The 16,556-nt window shown below is 51.8% G+C and overlaps 10 protein-coding genes across 10 annotated transcripts; 1 reads left to right on the top strand and 9 right to left on the bottom strand.

Annotated features, from left to right (window-relative positions):
- Positions 1-132: 132 nt before the first annotated feature.
- Positions 133-1,523, bottom strand: BD324DRAFT_101398 (hypothetical protein). Its single transcript, XM_022011910.1, has 4 exons — positions 768-1,523; positions 527-704; positions 266-470; positions 133-215 (listed from the first exon to the last, which is right to left on the bottom strand). The coding sequence occupies exons 1-4, from the start codon at positions 1,425-1,427 to the stop codon at positions 203-205; spliced, it is 1,056 nt and encodes a 351-aa protein (XP_021869667.1). The 5' UTR covers positions 1,428-1,523; the 3' UTR covers positions 133-202.
- On the bottom strand, positions 1,433-4,266 carry BD324DRAFT_632995 (hypothetical protein). Its single transcript, XM_022016585.1, has 15 exons — positions 4,026-4,266; positions 3,942-3,984; positions 3,567-3,898; positions 3,387-3,517; positions 3,215-3,351; positions 3,046-3,177; positions 2,925-3,009; positions 2,648-2,880; positions 2,495-2,610; positions 2,425-2,453; positions 2,308-2,386; positions 2,142-2,267; positions 1,981-2,100; positions 1,875-1,939; positions 1,433-1,835 (listed from the first exon to the last, which is right to left on the bottom strand). Exons 1-15 carry the CDS (start codon positions 4,155-4,157, stop codon positions 1,610-1,612), a joined length of 1,986 nt encoding a protein of 661 aa, XP_021869666.1. The 5' UTR covers positions 4,158-4,266; the 3' UTR covers positions 1,433-1,609.
- BD324DRAFT_632987 (translation initiation factor SUI1) lies at positions 4,267-5,136 on the top strand. The gene is made up of 6 exons (XM_022016584.1): positions 4,267-4,482; positions 4,523-4,644; positions 4,684-4,692; positions 4,733-4,924; positions 4,962-5,024; positions 5,063-5,136. The coding sequence occupies exons 1-6, from the start codon at positions 4,323-4,325 to the stop codon at positions 5,093-5,095; spliced, it is 579 nt and encodes a 192-aa protein (XP_021869665.1). The 5' UTR covers positions 4,267-4,322; the 3' UTR covers positions 5,096-5,136.
- Positions 5,137-6,557, bottom strand: BD324DRAFT_632982 (hypothetical protein). The gene has a single exon (XM_022016583.1). It carries the CDS (start codon positions 6,503-6,505, stop codon positions 5,153-5,155), a length of 1,353 nt encoding a protein of 450 aa, XP_021869664.1. The 5' UTR covers positions 6,506-6,557; the 3' UTR covers positions 5,137-5,152.
- A 1-nt stretch (position 6,558) lies between these two features.
- On the bottom strand, positions 6,559-7,817 carry BD324DRAFT_632980 (tryptophan synthase beta subunit-like PLP-dependent enzyme). The gene is made up of 3 exons (XM_022016582.1): positions 7,738-7,817; positions 7,631-7,684; positions 6,559-7,573 (listed from the first exon to the last, which is right to left on the bottom strand). Exons 1-3 carry the CDS (start codon positions 7,800-7,802, stop codon positions 6,718-6,720), a joined length of 975 nt encoding a protein of 324 aa, XP_021869663.1. The 5' UTR covers positions 7,803-7,817; the 3' UTR covers positions 6,559-6,717.
- Positions 7,818-8,925, bottom strand: BD324DRAFT_632979 (hypothetical protein). Its single transcript, XM_022016581.1, has 3 exons — positions 8,488-8,925; positions 8,408-8,419; positions 7,818-8,320 (listed from the first exon to the last, which is right to left on the bottom strand). The coding sequence occupies exons 1-3, from the start codon at positions 8,869-8,871 to the stop codon at positions 8,162-8,164; spliced, it is 555 nt and encodes a 184-aa protein (XP_021869662.1). The 5' UTR covers positions 8,872-8,925; the 3' UTR covers positions 7,818-8,161.
- Positions 8,926-8,989: 64 nt separating this feature from the next.
- On the bottom strand, positions 8,990-11,820 carry BD324DRAFT_632974 (hypothetical protein). The gene is made up of 9 exons (XM_022016580.1): positions 11,784-11,820; positions 11,381-11,742; positions 11,094-11,342; positions 10,424-11,047; positions 10,200-10,381; positions 9,671-10,157; positions 9,484-9,630; positions 9,303-9,434; positions 8,990-9,246 (listed from the first exon to the last, which is right to left on the bottom strand). Exons 1-8 carry the CDS (start codon positions 11,800-11,802, stop codon positions 9,327-9,329), a joined length of 2,178 nt encoding a protein of 725 aa, XP_021869661.1. The 5' UTR covers positions 11,803-11,820; the 3' UTR covers positions 8,990-9,246; positions 9,303-9,326.
- Positions 11,821-11,919: 99 nt separating this feature from the next.
- Positions 11,920-12,984, bottom strand: BD324DRAFT_632972 (hypothetical protein). The gene is made up of 4 exons (XM_022016579.1): positions 12,628-12,984; positions 12,361-12,578; positions 12,233-12,296; positions 11,920-12,179 (listed from the first exon to the last, which is right to left on the bottom strand). Exons 1-4 carry the CDS (start codon positions 12,635-12,637, stop codon positions 12,028-12,030), a joined length of 444 nt encoding a protein of 147 aa, XP_021869660.1. The 5' UTR covers positions 12,638-12,984; the 3' UTR covers positions 11,920-12,027.
- Positions 12,943-13,841, bottom strand: BD324DRAFT_101146 (hypothetical protein). Its single transcript, XM_022011909.1, has 5 exons — positions 13,674-13,841; positions 13,464-13,618; positions 13,365-13,415; positions 13,260-13,323; positions 12,943-13,207 (listed from the first exon to the last, which is right to left on the bottom strand). Exons 1-5 carry the CDS (start codon positions 13,681-13,683, stop codon positions 13,056-13,058), a joined length of 432 nt encoding a protein of 143 aa, XP_021869659.1. The 5' UTR covers positions 13,684-13,841; the 3' UTR covers positions 12,943-13,055.
- Positions 13,842-14,205: 364 nt separating this feature from the next.
- On the bottom strand, positions 14,206-15,420 carry BD324DRAFT_582051 (voltage-dependent anion channel; the record flags this gene model as incomplete). The annotated part of the gene is made up of 1 exon (XM_022013542.1): positions 14,206-15,420. One exon carries the CDS (start codon positions 15,418-15,420, stop codon positions 14,206-14,208), a length of 1,215 nt encoding a protein of 404 aa, XP_021869658.1.
- Positions 15,421-16,556: the final 1,136 nt, after the last annotated feature.

The following is a 16,556-nucleotide window of genomic DNA, read 5'->3' as shown; positions in this document are numbered from 1 at the left end:
GTTGAAGTAGACGGGAAGAAATGAGGGATGGGGGCCGAGGCCTTCATCAGCTTGATTTGTGGTCAGAGAAGCTTGTGCAACACAATGAGGAGCGCATGGCCTAGGCGTGTCCAGGACCGACAAAATCACGAGCCAGACGCAAGATGTGCTTACATCACGCTGTACAATGTAATGCTACATACACCTTCAGCCTCAGTGCAATCTACCGCACCTCCCTGTACTGGATCAGCCTGGCCAACACAGTGAAGCTACGAATCGAACTCACCTCGAAGCCTCTCTGTAACTCCTCTCCCACTGCTTGAAGCCGACCAGCTCGTAAAAACCATCCAAGTGGACCCAGTCGATGAAACAGCCATCCGCACCTCGAAGTGCGAGGTTGTTCAGAGCCGTCGCTACCAGTGCAACACCGGCTCCATTCCCTCTTTCTGCACTTGCTATTCCCACACAGGCAATGACTCCGCAGCGTTTGCCTAGAAATTTATAAGTTAAGCGAAATGATCTGATCATAGATAGATTTATTGCCCACCTAACGTCCTTGGCCAGGCAAGCGAAGCATGGAACGGGTTCTCGCGATCATTTGACTCTGGATCAGGAGCCAGAGCTGCAACGGTGGCTCCGATGAGACGTCCCTCTTTCGTAAAGACACACCAAACGTCATCTCGGTGGCCTGAATCGATGAGATCAGGAAACGCATCTGGCCAACCCTAGTAGTACATGGCGATACGATCAGCAAAGATCACCAGAGTCACCAGTTTGACAAAGCTCACTGTTGAATTGTCAAAGTTCTCCTTCTCCAGCTTGTACAGCGCCTCTTCATCCTCTTGCCTCGGACTTCGGAATGTCAAACCATTCTCCTCTGCTCTCTTGGTCAGATTGTGAAAGTCGAGCGCTTTGCCAGACACAACCGTTCGATACAGGTCTATCGAATCTTCTTTGCCGTACGTCCAACCTCGCTTCTTAAAGAAAGCTGCGGCGTCGTCAAACTCAGGACCATTAGGAACTCCAGGGAAGAAGCGAGGGAAAGTCGATCCTAGCTGCAACGTGCCGTGATTTGGGATTGGGTGCGAGAGGGATAAAGAAGCAAATACTTTGCTATTTAGGAAAGAGAGAGCCTCTGTATGCAGAGCGCTGCCGATGCCTTGACAGCGATGAGACGGGTCCACGATTAGCAACGACAGACATCCCTTGAGATGCTGAGCCGCTTTGGCTGTCGCCGAGCCAGTCCGAATCAGGACACAGAGTGCGAAGCCTATAATCGAGGCGGATTTGTTCCTGGCGACAAAGATGGTCGACCTAGGTTCGACGACGAGCTCTTGGAATTTGTCGAACGGGAGCGCATAAAAGGGGAGAGCTCCAACCGTGCTTTGGTACAGGTCGTATATGGACCTGATGTCCGACTCTGCCGACTGAGAGATCTCGACTGTCATCTTGTCACACTAATAGCACTATACACTGCATACAAGATGAGCTCCCAATGGTCTTCTCCCCACTCTGTAACAAAGATCCCGACGGAGCCAAAATATCCCGTCGGCGACTCCTCCGAAAGTTCGCTTGCGCCTACTACACATGTACAATACAACCATACCCAGAGTGGGAAATTGACGCTGATTTACGCCATGTTCACGTCGCCATCCCCCTGATCGACGACGGGCCCTGCGTTCGTGGTCGCGGTAGTCGCATCCGTCTCCGATCTCGGAAGCGCCTCCTCGTCGGAAGCTTCGGTCCGACTTGTCCGGGAGCTTGATTGTTGATTGACAGCCTCGTCGGACTCTGAGTCAAAGGAGATAAGATCCTGTTCCGGAGGTGCTGGTCGCGGTCCGTCCCGAGAGTATAGACTGTGTGCTGTCAGTCACGTTTGCCTTGGTCACACTCACAGTATGTATGGCCCGCCGTCCATGAACAGACCGGTCCGATCAGAGGCGATGTCGTCCCATTCGACCTTGCATTGCGTGAGCACACCGTTGGCGAGGATTCACGTACTCGAGTGGCTTCGTGATCTCTGATCTTCCACCAAATGTCATCTCCATATCTCACGTAGGTGTACAAATGACTGCCCGCCACAAGTGCTCCGTCATGCATGAGGATGGCGCGAAGTTTGTACTGCAGGTGTATCAGATGACACCTAACCCCAGGCAGCTCACCATGTGTCGATTGAAAGCAGGATCGTCCGTTTCAAAGACCGCAGAGCCTGCTTGGGCAGACAGAACGTCGAGTTCAGCCTGCATATTGGCAGTCTTTCGTTTCAAAACATCGAGGGTCAGTGATAGCTAGAGGGATCGTTAGCTACAGTGTTGAAGAACTTCTGACCTTCGCCGTGAGCTCTTCACGAGACAGTGCAGCTATATCATCTTTGGGTACAGGGGACGTCTCAAGGTGCTTGACGAGGCTGGAGAGATATGAGATCAGTCGCCGCAGAAATCTCACCGGGCGATACTATCGTGGTAGTTTTGGTCCTGAGACCTGTCAGATTGACCCAGCAGAAGGAGAGCCTCACATTGTACACGGTCAAGCGATCAATCTTTTCCTTAAGTCGCCTGATTTGACCTTGAACCACCCCTTGCTGAGCTCGAATCTGGGCTGTCCGGGCGCTATTCTCCTTCAAGAAACGATCTAGAATCATGAGCTCAATGACGCAACTGCCACGCACCGAGAATGATTTTATCCTGCAGATGCCAGAGTTCTCGAGGCGCACCATAACCCCAGTCCAATTTGACAGTCAATATATCGCTTAGCTCAAGAATCGTCTGGCTAGACTGATCCGGCTTCCATAGTATCGAGGCGAGGGCCGAGTAAATGTCGAGGCCGACATCGGTGGAACGACGAAAATTGACGTGCGCGGATGCAGAGGGAATGTCACCGTCAAGCAAAGAATTGAACAATCTGGAGCACAAGCAATAAGCGTTTGTAGATTGACCGAGACCCACAGAGCTGGCCTAGCACACAAAGCAGATTGTGACTTTGAAGCCTCTAAAGCTGTGCCGACGATGCGGGACACCTCGATAAGGAGTTCTGATGGTGTCAGGTCGACGTCGCGTACCGTCTCACCAATTGCAGGATCACTCGGAGGAAGCTGAGATGGCTCCGCCCCTCTGATCTCTTTCAGAGCCTCATCGATCTCGATGAAGCTTCTTTCTTCGGTGACCATCCTCATAGATAGCTCCTGCATTAGGGCGAATTCTGTGTCGTTAGCAAATGTACGGGAAGACACACTCACTCATGTAAGTGTGCGGATCAAGCTCTTCATTGAGCTTGGTCATGATCGCCTCTCGTAGTTGAGGTATAGCGAAGAGACCTTGGAATAGATTTGCAGCATAGGTCGAATTGCCCGACTGAGAGTACAACACGAGTGGACTGGATATCAGTAAAGACGCAGAAAACCAACTCACGCTCCGTTCGTTCTTATCTGAGGGATTGGTTTCTCCATATCGCGTTGAGCTGAGGCAGAATGAAAGCTGGCAGTCATCAATGAGTCTGCGACAGCACGGTGAAAATCGTCATCTTCATTGGGTGGAAGGTTCTAAGAGGGTCAATTCATATGCTTTGGCTCGACGAAGTCCGGGACTCACCTGGGCCTGTGATGCTGGGACCAGAGCCATCTTTCCCTCCTTGTCCTCCTTGTAACTGGGTCCAAAAACCGATCCTACATTCTCGATTCTTTCCTCTGGCTCAGGACTAGGCGGGGGCACACCGCTGGCTCGCACGCTTCGCTCCCTGACTGCTCGATCGTCTTCTTCAGGTGCTTCCTGAGACATAGTGATGGCTTTCTGAAGCTCTACATCGTCATCGGTGATTTCTGGAATTGAGTCTGGCGGTGGGGTTGAACGAAACGGATTGTTGGACTGGAAAGGCATTGATCTTGCGGCGACACCGACAGGTTTGGATGGCGACGTGTTGGATACTAAATCCCAATGAACTGCGTCTCGTGTGAGATAGTAGCTCACCGTTCGAACCATAGTCTGGTAACTGCTCATCCTCAGGTTTCCACTGGAGTACGTTAGCCGATTTGTACTTGGCGTTGCCCTCACATCGAGACCTGCACCAAAGCACCATTCAATGGCCGGTTCCACCGAGCTGTAACGCGTTGCTGCAGCCCGAGCCAGTGGTGGCTCAATGCCCATTCCAGTCAACTGATCAAAGAGGTTTTGGTCGATCGACATGGTGAACGGAGGGCTACAGAGGATAGTTGGCTGTCAAGATGAAAGAACAGAGGTGTAGCCTCACTCTCGCGTGGTATAAGTTGAAGTGACATCGACCGTAATCTCGGCTTGTTTCAAGTTTTTGGCTTTCGATATCATACTCTCAACATCCGCTGCAATACTATCATGGCCACTGCAGGACCGTCGACTCGACCCATTCAGCCTTTTTACTGCGGTGTGTGTAGCTTACCGACAGAGTACTGTGAATTTGGCGTCTCAGTATCGAAATGCAAGGCCTGGCTGGAGGAGAAAGACAAGGCGGAATTCGACAGGTTATGGGGTGAAGGTAGGTCGAATGTACTGAGAGCTGGCGACTGAGCCACGAGGGTCTCTGAGCGCCAGAATGGGTACTCTGTCTGTCGAGAAGCAAGAGAAGATCGAGGCAGATGCTCTCAAAGCTGAGAAGAAGGCGGAAAAGAAGGCAGAAGCAGAGGCAAAGAAGAAGGAGGTAGGCCGGGCGTCCTCCGTTCCATGCTGACGAGTATAGGCTGCAAAGGTGGGCGAGAGGCTTTAGCTCACCCTCTGACTTGTATCAGATCATCATCAAGCGATCGGAACGTACGAAACGGAAACACGCTACGCATATTCAGGGTCTCGAGCTGTTCGGTGTCGATCTAAAGAAAGCAGCCAAAATGATGGCTTCAAAGTTCGCAACTGGGGCCAGTGTCAGTAAGACTGCAACGGGTGATGATGAAATCGTGGTCCAGGGTGATGTTGGAGACGATGTGGTGAGTCGCATGAATACCTCACAAAGCTGATGTTTAGGTGGACATGCTGAGGAATCAGGTCAAAGAGCTCAAGGGTGCGCCTGCTGATCAAGTAGTCAGGGTGAGCGGGGGTTTGTGGGTGAGGTACTAATTATACAGGTTGACGAGAAGCGCAAGAGAGCAGAAGAATAGTCAGCCATGACTCATAATCTGTCGTCCAGTCTACAACAAGTCGATGCATTTAAAGCGTTACACTACTAATTTTGCCTCCTCTACTACGACCTTGCCATCCTTGATGACCCACTCGGGATTCCACAAGCATTTTATCCCACCGTTTCGGGGATCCCCCTTGATCGCTACCAGATCAGCTGCCCAACCTTTCTCCAACGAGCCGAATCGCCTTCCACACCAATCCCCTCCACAGGCCTCCCATCCGCCCATAGTGGCTGCTTCCAGGACAGCTTCGAGCGGTATACCTGCCCTCTCAAAGAGCAGGAGTTCTTTCAGATTTTCGCCGTGATTGAAAGCTCCGGTATCGCCACCACAAGCCATCCTTACACCGCTATTCCAGGCATCGTAGACCTGTTCGAGCGCCTCGTTCAAAAGCTTGGGCGACAGCTCTTCCGCGACGGCCAAGGTGGGAACGTAGATCGTCCCATTCTCCTTGAGAGCCTTGATAGACTCTTTTGACCGTCTGTAGCCATGTTCGACAGTTGTGACTCCTGCTTTGGCAGCCTCAATGACCATCTCTGGACCAGTCGTGTGAGCTGCGACTGGACACTTCGACCGCTTTGCAGTCGCAACAATGGCTTTCATCTCTTCCAACGTGAACAACGGAGTTGGAGGGTCAGCCTCATTGGCAAAGAGTGCGTCTCCGCCCTCATCTTCGTCGTCTTCGACTTGACCAGGAGGATGTTGTATTGGCAACGCACCTGGCCAAGCCGCAGGAGGGAATCGGAGCGACCTTTGTCTGTAAGCAGAATAAAACTTGATGAGATCCGCCCCTGCTCCAAGTCGCCTCCTGACAGCTGCTTGAACCCCGTCAACTCCAGAACAAGGATCAGATATGCGTCCAGTCGTTGTCCCCTGATCTTTTGATTCGATTCGGACTTCGTAACCTCCTGGACTGGCCAAAGCTTCGGTAGCTACGAAGAGTCTTGGTCCAGGAATGATGCCTCGATTCACTGCGTTCCGGACCCCTGTATCGAGATCTCTCATGCCTTCTGTCCCAAGATCCCTGTATGTCGTGTAGCCTGCTTTCAGAGCCGCTTTGAGATGGTTTGAGGCTCGGAGAATCCGCTCGACTTCAGATTCATCCCGTTCTTGATTGATGGATGGCGTTTCGTCATAAGAGTGGAGAAAGATGTGCGTATGAGCGTCAACGAGGCCAGGGATAACAGTAAGACCTCGTAGATCGATATCATCCAGTGCGATCTCTGTCTGTCCATCGCGATGAAATGTTGAAACGATATTACCAGTTTTTAGGGATACGACGAGTGAAATGTCTCGAGACCATGATTTGGATTTGGAGTCGAACAAGAGAGACGTGTGGATAGTCTGACGATTCTTGGGAGCTATGGAGACCGATTCGACTGCCCTCATTTTGACGAGTGTATGCTGTGATGCATCTGTAGCAACATGTGTCTCATCGATCCTTGCAATGCTATTACATAGATCTCTGCCCGAAGCGGCTACCGGCTTTCGCTTATGACCGAAAGGGTGCGGCATGTTTGCGTGCAGTGCTACTTATCGACATATGGGGCATGCTGAGATGGACTCAGGCATGCATTTCGAGTAGCGTGTTCGTGATTCCACTATGGCCCTCCGAAAGTCTCTTTCCAATCTTGCAAATGCTGCAAAGAGACATTTTTCCCTCCACATACCTCCAGAACCACCACGGTCTCCCTCTTCAGATCCGGTATCAGATCCTTGAGTCTGCCTTCGTATGCAATAGCCAAAGTCGCCCCGCAAGCAGGCTCTACCAGCATGCGTTCCTCATCCGCAAACCGCATGCAAGCCTTGACGGCCTGAGCGTCCGTGACGACCACGCTCGATACACGGGGATCGTCCCGAGCATGTTCGAACGCCTTTGCGCAGACCCTCGTAGCGCCTAATGATGTCGCTAGAGATGTGATACCGGGCAATGTGACCAATTCCCCAGCCTTGACAGCCTGGTGAAGAGATTCTGCACCCAGCGTCTCGACGGCGATGACTCGAGTTGGTGAATCCTGTACTCCCTGCATGATGCCGCAGAACAATCCTCCACCTCCAACACTGCAGACGATGACATCGGCCGGTCGACCCAGATGTTGATCGATCTCTTGGACTATTGTCGCTGCTCCAGTCCACACGATTGGGTTGTCAAAAGGATGTATGTAGACACCTTCCGGATGGGCTGGTAAAACCGTCTCGCGAAGATAGGTATCTGCTTCAAACCAAGTTGCTCCCTTTTGCACGACTTCAGATGCACCGGCTAGCTTGAGAAGCTCAATCATATGGGGTTTCGTAGACATAGGAACGATGACCGATGACGGATAGCCAAGCGTCGTAGCGGCGGTGACACAGGCAAGGCCAGCATTTCCGCCAGATGATGAGAAGAAGTGAGGTCTGGGGGAAGAAGCCGAATCCAAGGATGCTTGCGCGTGTGTGCGGACCACATTACCGATACCTCTGAACTTTGAGCGTCAGAAGAGACTATAGATGAGGAATCCAAGGTGATTGACCTACCTAGACTTGAAAGAACCGGCAGGTTGAAGATTGTCCAACTTCAACCATATTTGGCTAGGATCGATGGTGAGCTCGGTCTGGTGAGCGATATTTATGAGCCAGCTCACCATCCAGCCAATTTGGAGAGCTCGACAGAGTACACCAGCGGCGTCTCGATCCACGGTTGCTTCATGTTGAATAGCTAAAAGGTCAATGCCAAGAGAAGAAAGAAACTTAGTCCTGGCATTGAGTGGGGACAGATTATTCTGATCTCATTTCGTTACGGCCGGAAGGTCTCATCTCAACTATTCGAGCTCAGCTTAACAGGGTGGATACCACTGCACGGTAACATGCAAGACAAAGGTATCGGCAAGCTGAGGCAGAGAGCAACCGCGCCTCCGTAGCTCTCTAGTGGGCAGATCTTCGATATGAATCTAGCATTTGAACCATGAATGATTACAAAACACCGTTGAGCATGAAACACCGTTGAACATGAAGATATGCATACAAGGTCCCCCGCTCCGTAGAGCTGTCTCCGGTCGTCCCGTGCAGCTATAATTTCTCACTCTTGAGCCATCGCACGATCTGTCCTGCCATTTTTCCCTTCATGACCAGATGAAGATTTGTTGGGCGCAAAACCGCTCTGGATGGGACTTTCAGAGGATCGATGTGTGTCGCTTTGAAATAAGCGTTGAGATCTTGCTGGAAGGCCTATAGGAGAATATAGAGCATCAGCGAAGCTTGCCCCTCACGACTGTAAACCGCGGGTGGTCTTGAGCGGGGTTTCAGTGATCTCACCTCGACATTGCCCTATGATGGGAATTCCAAATATCAGCATATCGGCCGCCTGTTCACCGCGAATGGGATCAAGCACTCACCCTGACCCCCTTGATTATCGTCGTCCAGTGACCACCTTTCCGTATCTTGGTATAGACCGGATAATCCCCACTGAGCGGTCTAACGATATGATAGCCTCTGGCAGAGGTCGAAGTGCCATGGTGATTATGCAGAGGAGTCAAAAGGTTCGAAGGACCGTCCGTCGGAGGAGATTTCGGACGTCTGATGATGGTCTTATGGAATGGATTGAAGTCGGGGAGCAGTTCGGTTCGGCTCCTTTTGGAGGACGAGCCAGAGGAAGACGATTCTCCATGAAATGCGGATTTCGAGAAAGCTCTGGTCTGCCCTTGGATTGATTTGACCTTTCCAAGAAGACCGTCTCTGGTCAGTCGTAAAGAAAGGATAGACGAGGAACCGAATGCCATGGTGTAAGCGTCCGTCACTTGAAGTCTGATGAATTGATGCAAGGCAAATTAATGAAGAACGATAGCAAGCGAATGAATTCCAAAGTTTCAGCATGATGGATGGGAAAAAATTGATTCCGTCAGGATCTCTCAATGCATACATCATTAGCATAGCGCGTGAGCATGGTGAGGATAGATTTGGATACAAGTTCAGTCTGAAGAGCCTCGACTCACGAACTCCGACGACAGGAGCATATTGTCTGGGTGTAGCTTCACTGTTCGTTGGCTAGTACACGAGAGATCGTGAAGAGAGACACGAAGAAGAAGGAAAAACAAAGGCCCACCTGCGTGCCCAATGGTGGAAGTTATCGCCTCGTCCCTTTCGAAGCCTCGTCACTGTGGCCGAAACGACAGGATGTCGTCGTGAACGGACAATGCATGAAATGACATACCTCCTGTACTCCATTCACAAACGACTACACAAGCATAGGCCCTGTCTCGAGGCCCGAGGCCCAGGCAAGACTTTCAAATGCCAGTTGCCGCCACAGAGCAGTGACGAACTCTGTCGCTTCGTCTGCAAAGATCTGTCATTGTGTGAGCAAGCCATCAGTGGACCAGTGTGGCTGGACTTACCGGCTCCAACCCATCGATCAAGTCGGCGGCCTTTTTCCTCTCCCTGAGATGTTCTAGGACAAAGTCGGCGAGATCTTGATCTACTTCGCCTAGAAGGTCCTTCATTTTGCTCTGAATGAAGGACATGATCTTTGTCGACATCATCGACTTTAAAAGGTGAGTCAAAGGTCCCGGGTTCCGTGCTCACCTCTGGGATCGCCGCCCATTGTATGGCCATAGCGTACAGGGCTCTCCTATCTCGCGGCACATCACGTTTGATCTCGAGCAATTTGGCGTTCCTCTGGGCAATCTTCTCCGCCTCGGTCAAGCCGTCCCCTTCATACTCTAATTTTACCAATGTCCTCTTCTTCTTCTTCTCCTTTTCGTCTTCATCATCGTCATCTCCACCAAAGGCGATGCCAGGTTTAGGCGGCACAACGTCAGGTTTCTTCTCCTCCTTGACCTCTTTCGGGAGAGCATTGATGGCTAATCGGATAGGGGCAGCATCTTCGGTCAATAGTCCCGCAGCTTTTTGTTTTTCCTCCAGCTCTGCCATTTCTGCCATTTGTCGCTTTAGGAACTCCTCGGATTCAGCTTCAAGAGTCCGTCGCTCTTCTTCTTCTCTATGACGATCACGCAGGTCATCTTGAAATTCCCTCTGTCGGACTTTCTGCCTTTGGGCACGCCAGCGCGAGCTGTGACAAATCAGCGATATCATTGCCTACAATACAACTCACCGATCGGCGTAGAACGACTCGCGCCCCTTCTCAGCGATCTCCTCATCATCCCAATTCTCTAGCATCTCGGTGAGTCGTCTTCTGTTTCGATCCTCAAAGTCTGCTTGCTGTTTCCGATGGCTCATCTCGCGATTGAGATTTTCTATCCGATGTCTCTCTCTATTCTCGACTTTTCGCTCTTGCTACACCCAATTAGCCAGACCTCACGCCGGTTGCACACTTACATCTCTAAAAGCGTGGTCCCGCTCTCGATCCCTTCGCTGCTTCCGCATCTCTTCCTCCTCCTCATCCGTTCTCTCGCTCTCTCCTTTGCCTTCGACCTGCCGCGGCTTAACAAAGTTGACAGGCTTGTCATAACCCTGTGGGTCTCTCGACTCTCGTCTGCCATCTTTTCCATTCTCCTTCTGCGAATCATTCTGTGTCTGTCCCCACTGTCTCTGCCTCTCAGCTTGAGCCGCCTGAGCCTCCTTCGCCATGACTCGATTTCCATACCCGTAATTTGACGATGGCTCTTTCCTTGCGTTGGCGGGAGAGATGGGGCCTTGTCGCTGTTGCTCCCGTTTGAACCTTTCCTTTTCATCTTCTAGCGCCTTTTTTTCCCTTTCACGCCTCGCTGCGGTTTCTCTGAAGATGGCGATCTGATCCAACACCACGACTCGTTGTTCCTCCGGCAGATCTCCTTCCTGTAGATCTCTCAAATGAGCAGGGACATCGACTGCGATCGGTGATCGACCTCCTGGTCCACGACCCGGACCGAAACCGGCGAGAGGAGTTGCATTGGGATCAGTGAGTAGAGCAACAATGTGTTGAATCGCTTTGCGGCAATGACTGTCAGCTTCTTCGTCTCCCTGGTGACAATTCAGCGATGCCCCCCGCGTATTAGCCTGAACGCACCTCTGATCTGCCCAAAGTCGACTCAAACTCCTCCAGGAACTCTCTCGTTTTCTCATCGACTTTCACCACCAGAGGCTTTCGTTTGCTATCCCGACGCCCCTCTGGAGTCATATCTGGTAACTCCACTCCATTGAGACACCTGATGGCCCTCATGACCACTTCAGGGTTCTCAAACAGGGCAAACCCAAATGCCTGAGGCTTTCCATTTGCACCACTGACTCGTTTCAATTCGTGTAGAGGTCCGCAGGCCTGTAACATCAGCCGCCATGCCGTCTGAGCTGACCCACGTTGAGAAGATCCTTGAGAGTCTGGTCGGTTATACCCGGTGCGATACCTCCGACAAAGACACTGGTCGTCTTGACCTCTCGTACGAATCCAGGGGTTGCCCCAGATGAGCTGGAGGATGAAGCGCCAGGTACAGCCCCTAGACCAGGTCTCGGACCGAAGCCAAACCCATTGGGCGGCGGTCTGAATCCTCCAGGAGACCCATCACCGCCAGCTGGAGAAAGAGTAGGAGGGAAAGGTGGAGGCACGAAACCTAAGGCTGCGTTGGGAGGTCGGAATGGAGGGAAACCACCGGGTGGAGGGACACCAGGTTGGAAATTGGGAGGGAATGGTGGGACTCCGCCTGGTGGGGGCTGAAAGGGAGCTGAAAGAAGGTAAGCTGAGCCAGGGAGAGGAGTAGCTTACGAGGTTGGTTGTGGTACATGGTGGCCCATAGAGAAGATCAACTGGACATGGTGCAAAAAGTCATTGTGACCGGGTCAATATGTATAGGCGCCGATTCTCAACGCCTATTGCCTATTTCGGATCCGAAGCCTTGACCCTTGCCTCAATTGACATGCATGTTCGTAAGATCCTTTCAACGGCTACAAGCTATCACGAGAGTCATACTTGAGCGTCCGACGCCTAGCATGCCGATACGAAGACCATCCTATGCAATCTTAGCGGCGTGTTTCTCATCGTTGTCAATGGGATCGAGCTCATTTTGGTCGAAGATTCCGGATTCTCGGAGAGTTCGCTTCGAGTCTCGGCTGGCAGTGTGTTGAGCTTCAGCGATGAACTTGTGCTTGTCGGCCTCGGATGCTACACAGCTGTCAGCTTTCTTTATGTCCTCTTAGACACTCGCGTTGACTCACTGAAAGGAAGGCCCTTGTCTTCGACGAGCTTGACCACGAATCCGCTAGCGAGACCTGCGACGATCTGAAGGCGGGAATATCAATGAAGAACCTCTGGAAGCACGGCCGCCGAACGCTCAGTCTCTCACCTCCTTGGCTCTCGCATGAGTGACCTTGGTGCCTGTTGAATGAGCCTCGTGGTTCTCAAAGGCTCTCAAGGCTTCGTACCCCGCAGCGGCGCCGACGACTTCATGGGAAAAATGGGCTTTGCGTTCAAGAGGTGTGTTCATGTCTGCAGCGAGAAACTCGTCCCGCTGAGCGGCGAGGGGATGAGTCTTGCTGTGAGCACCGAGCTTTTCCTTGAGTTCTAGGTGGAGATCAAGTCAGCGCGGGCACTTTGAGAGACGCAGCCTTACTCTCAAACATTGTTGGATGAATGTGATCGGCTTGCTTTGGATGAAGAGAAGACCAGGGGGATGAATTGCGTTGAATGGGAACAAGATAAGAAGGTCGCTGTTGGCCGTTATATATCCCACTTGTGCGAACGCCTTGGTCAGGCGGTGACGTCAAGACAAGAGGAAGGTTGAACAATAGATGTCAAAGGGAATGCCAGGTTGACTCGACAACCATCACGACATGAGGTCATAATTGTGTAAGTGAAACACACAAGGGACCCACGATGGTGGGATATCTGACAATGAAGCTGAATGTGGCGATGGTACTCAGACAAGCGAGTCGCAGTACAGGTCACTTTGCATACTCGCGTTCCAAGGTATGTACGTCTGTCATTACAAACGGCACTATGAGTCACTCGTGAACACCTTCCGGCGCATGTCTGCGCCAATTACAGCATCTTCGATCCGTGCTTTTTATCACCATCAATAGGCTCGAGCTCATTGACCTCGTACAGGCCTGAATCCCGGACCGCCCGCTTGGCGTCTCGAGCGGCGTACAGTTGAGCTTCTTTCTTGAACTTGATCTTTTGCGCTTCAGAGGCTGCCAGAGTCAGGGTACCGCTTCGACTCCTCAGAGCGCTAGAGCGACTCACTGAATGGGAGTGCCTTTTCATCAATCATCTTTGATGCAAAGCCTGTCGCCAATCCCACGATGATCTATCAAGGCTCAGCTGAGTTGATCTGATGGTGATAAATACCTCTTTGGCTCTAGCATGGGTTGGTTTGGCACCCTTGTGTACCTCGTGCCTCTCGAATGCCTCAATGTCAGCCAGAGAGGTCGCCAGCCCATCACTCACCTTGAACGCCTCATAAGCGGCCGCCGCTCCAACGACTTCAGCGGTGAAGTGAGCCTTCTTCTCGATAGGTGTGGAAGCGTTGACAGCGAGAAAATCCTTCCGCTGGGATGCCAGGGGCGAGGAATGAAAGTGGCCATCGATCTTTGCCCTTAGTTCTAAGGGTTTGTAGAAGATCAGCTTGGACCGGGATCGGACAATGGAATTACACACTGTCAAACATCGGATGAAGGGATGATTCGGGCGACGGAATCGTCTGGCTACAGTGGATTGAATCCTTGAGATGGGGGTGCAAAAGCAGATGAAGGGCAGAGATGTGAACTTGCCGCTCACTCGACACACCCTTTTTGTAATGGTTTGCAATCGAGGTATGCGATTGATTGCTTGTTTGACGTCACAGGCACTAGAGACCAAAGGATGGTTCGAGCGTCTGAAACAGATTGGGCATGTCACTGTGCAGGTTCTGCGTGACATTGGTCGAATCATCAGACTGTGAGGTCCAAACTTGCCCAGCCACGCTCAGCCTTGTACAAAGCGGGCATGCCAGTTTGGACTGGCTTTCGGAGATTATGCTTATCGCTGGCTCAATTTGAGCAAAATCCGCCGAGACGGGCCGGCCAATCGAGGGAACCTTGTTTTTGTGGCGAACCTCTGTCCACCATCTTTTGTACTGCATGCCACATTGTACATGGAACTAGACATCTATGACAGCCTGCGTGGCCATCCGGGTCATCTTCCTCCCATGTCACTCCGCATCTTCATCCCTTCCTGGCCATAAGATCTGTCTCTTCCACACCGCTCGTATATGAGCTAGCAATACAAAGATGTATACGGTCACCAAGATCAAGGTCATTCCCGTTGCGACCCAAGTGACGGCCTGACTGTCGAGAGCCTGTCCAATGGAGATGGTAGCTTGGGTGAACCCGATATTCGGAAAGACGAACGAGTACCAAGTGAGATGAAAGGACATTTGTCTGTCGATCGTAGCTGAGACGATGGCCACCAGAGCCACAAGGAAGAGAAAGAACGACATGCACCAGATGAAAACTGAGAAGATGAGCGCCATCGTCTTAATCATTTCCTTGGCGTGGTCATGTCTGGCGAAATAGGATTCATTTAGAGGAATGGCATTTGCCATGTGTAGCAACGCGTAGGCTGTATACCCCGCCGGAGCAGCCGCAACGAACATGCCCGGTCGAGTAGCTGCTTTGGGTAGACCGTCCGACATGAGATGTGTGATCCAGACTCCTAATAATGGGATGGAGACCCAAAATCCAAGACCTTGAAGGGTCAAACCAGCAACAAGAAGAGGTACTCGATGGAAAGGCGTTTGACCCGCTGCGAGGGATCCCGCAAGCGCGCCGGTGAGATTACAGGCCAAGATGGGTAGCAACCAAGCGGGCGTCATGGAATGAACGGTCAATCGTCTCGCAGTAAAGAGGTAAGAGTAGACCGCAAGGGCGCAGAGTATGGCTAGAGCAACGTAAATCCAGAACAGAACGTAGACCGTCACATAGAGCCATGTTCCAGTCGACGGACCGCCAAAGGCTTGAGTACCAGATATGATCCCTTCCAGACTCAGTACGAGAGACGGCACGAATAAGGCTTCCGCAGGATTTTTCAACGCCGTCATGAACATGTGTGGCCAACGGGCGAATCGATGGATTTGCAGAGCAGTAATGATGATGAACAAGACGAGATCAAAGATGAAAATGGTTTTTCCAATGGTAAAGAGACCTCTGAAAGCATGCGGTTGGGAAGCCAACAGACCAGCGAGACCTCCAGTAGACATTGTCAAGAGGTACCATGGGATAGTGAAGTGTTTCAAGCGTTCTCGCCAGGGTAAATCTCTGCTTTCGTTCTTCCCGCCGTCCAGGTACAGAGCATCAAGGTCGATGTCTGCTCTGCTGGCTGGTCCGCGCCATGTGACTGTGGAGCTGACGGGTGAGAGGGAGGCCATTTGGAATGTGGGGAATGTACAGTATACAGTAGCTCGGTCACAAGTGTCCGCCACTTTGTGATCTTTTGGCTGACTCTGATATGGTTCTCAGTTGAGCGTACGTCTGGCTTGGGGCTACTTTCATGTAGCAGTCTTATGTATGCTTCGAATGATTGACCCCAAGAATCCAGATACGAGAGGCAGATGAAGGGAGATAATGGCACGCCCATACCTTCCCTCTCGCGATGTAACGCACGAGAGCCCGCTAGACCCAAGGATCATCTCCGGTTCGACCCCGCAAGTAGGCCTTCATACCTGTTCCCATCACATCTCGTTGGAGCTCCTATACGTCATACATGGAGATGTGTCATATCGTTCTGTCCATGGCACGCTGCAGGAGGCAGAGATGTAGTTGGCGATTAGCTGCCGCTCGTAGGACTTAGAGCCCGATAAAAAATCGCCAAATTCCCGTCCTCCCTTCATGAGCCTAGGAGGCGCAACGTGTCGCATGTGTCTCCCGCTTGAATCAGGCCCGAGCTCAGTAGATGGCTCCAGGGGATGACGGGCTACTGCAGCAAAGAAGGCAAAGTTCTCCCACCGGCCACATTGGATGACAATTGATCGGGTGCTTATCAGTTTTGTATCCCAGATCTAGGGTACGAGATCGCTGTATTTCCCTGGGCGGAATCTACTTGGAAGGAAGTACGCAATTAATTGTCTCTTATGCCAAAGCCTTGGCGCTGACGTTCAGCCCTAGAAAACTGACTTTGGGACAGTGATGACGCTAGACCTTGGTGGTCTGCTTCCGAACAACGACAAGGGACGGTACAGTACATTTCGTGGCCCGCCCTGTACAGCAACAGACGCAGTGGCATCGTCCAGCCCTGGTGGATCGCCTCGACGATCTGCGCGCCGTGATGTGCTTCCATATCTTGAGCTTACATATCATTGCAAAAAGATGAGATCCAGACTTGCCCTCGGACTTCAGACCTCGGGTACCCGGCGACCTCTCTGTATTTTAGCCTCTCGGGGACTGACGACTTGTGCACTGGACGGCTTTCCATAAGCCAATGACGTTTCGGGTCAAGTTTGAGGACTGTGTAGATCCCAAGGCGGAGCAGCGCCTCTTTTCGGACCCTAGAGCTTTGGGTAGCGAG

Source organism: Kockovaella imperatae (assembly GCF_002102565.1).
Source record: "Kockovaella imperatae strain NRRL Y-17943 chromosome Unknown BD324scaffold_11, whole genome shotgun sequence".
Classification (NCBI taxonomy): domain Eukaryota; kingdom Fungi; phylum Basidiomycota; class Tremellomycetes; order Tremellales; family Cuniculitremaceae; genus Kockovaella; species Kockovaella imperatae.
Note: the sequence above shows the minus strand (reverse complement) of the source record. Positions and strands in the feature narration are given on the sequence as shown.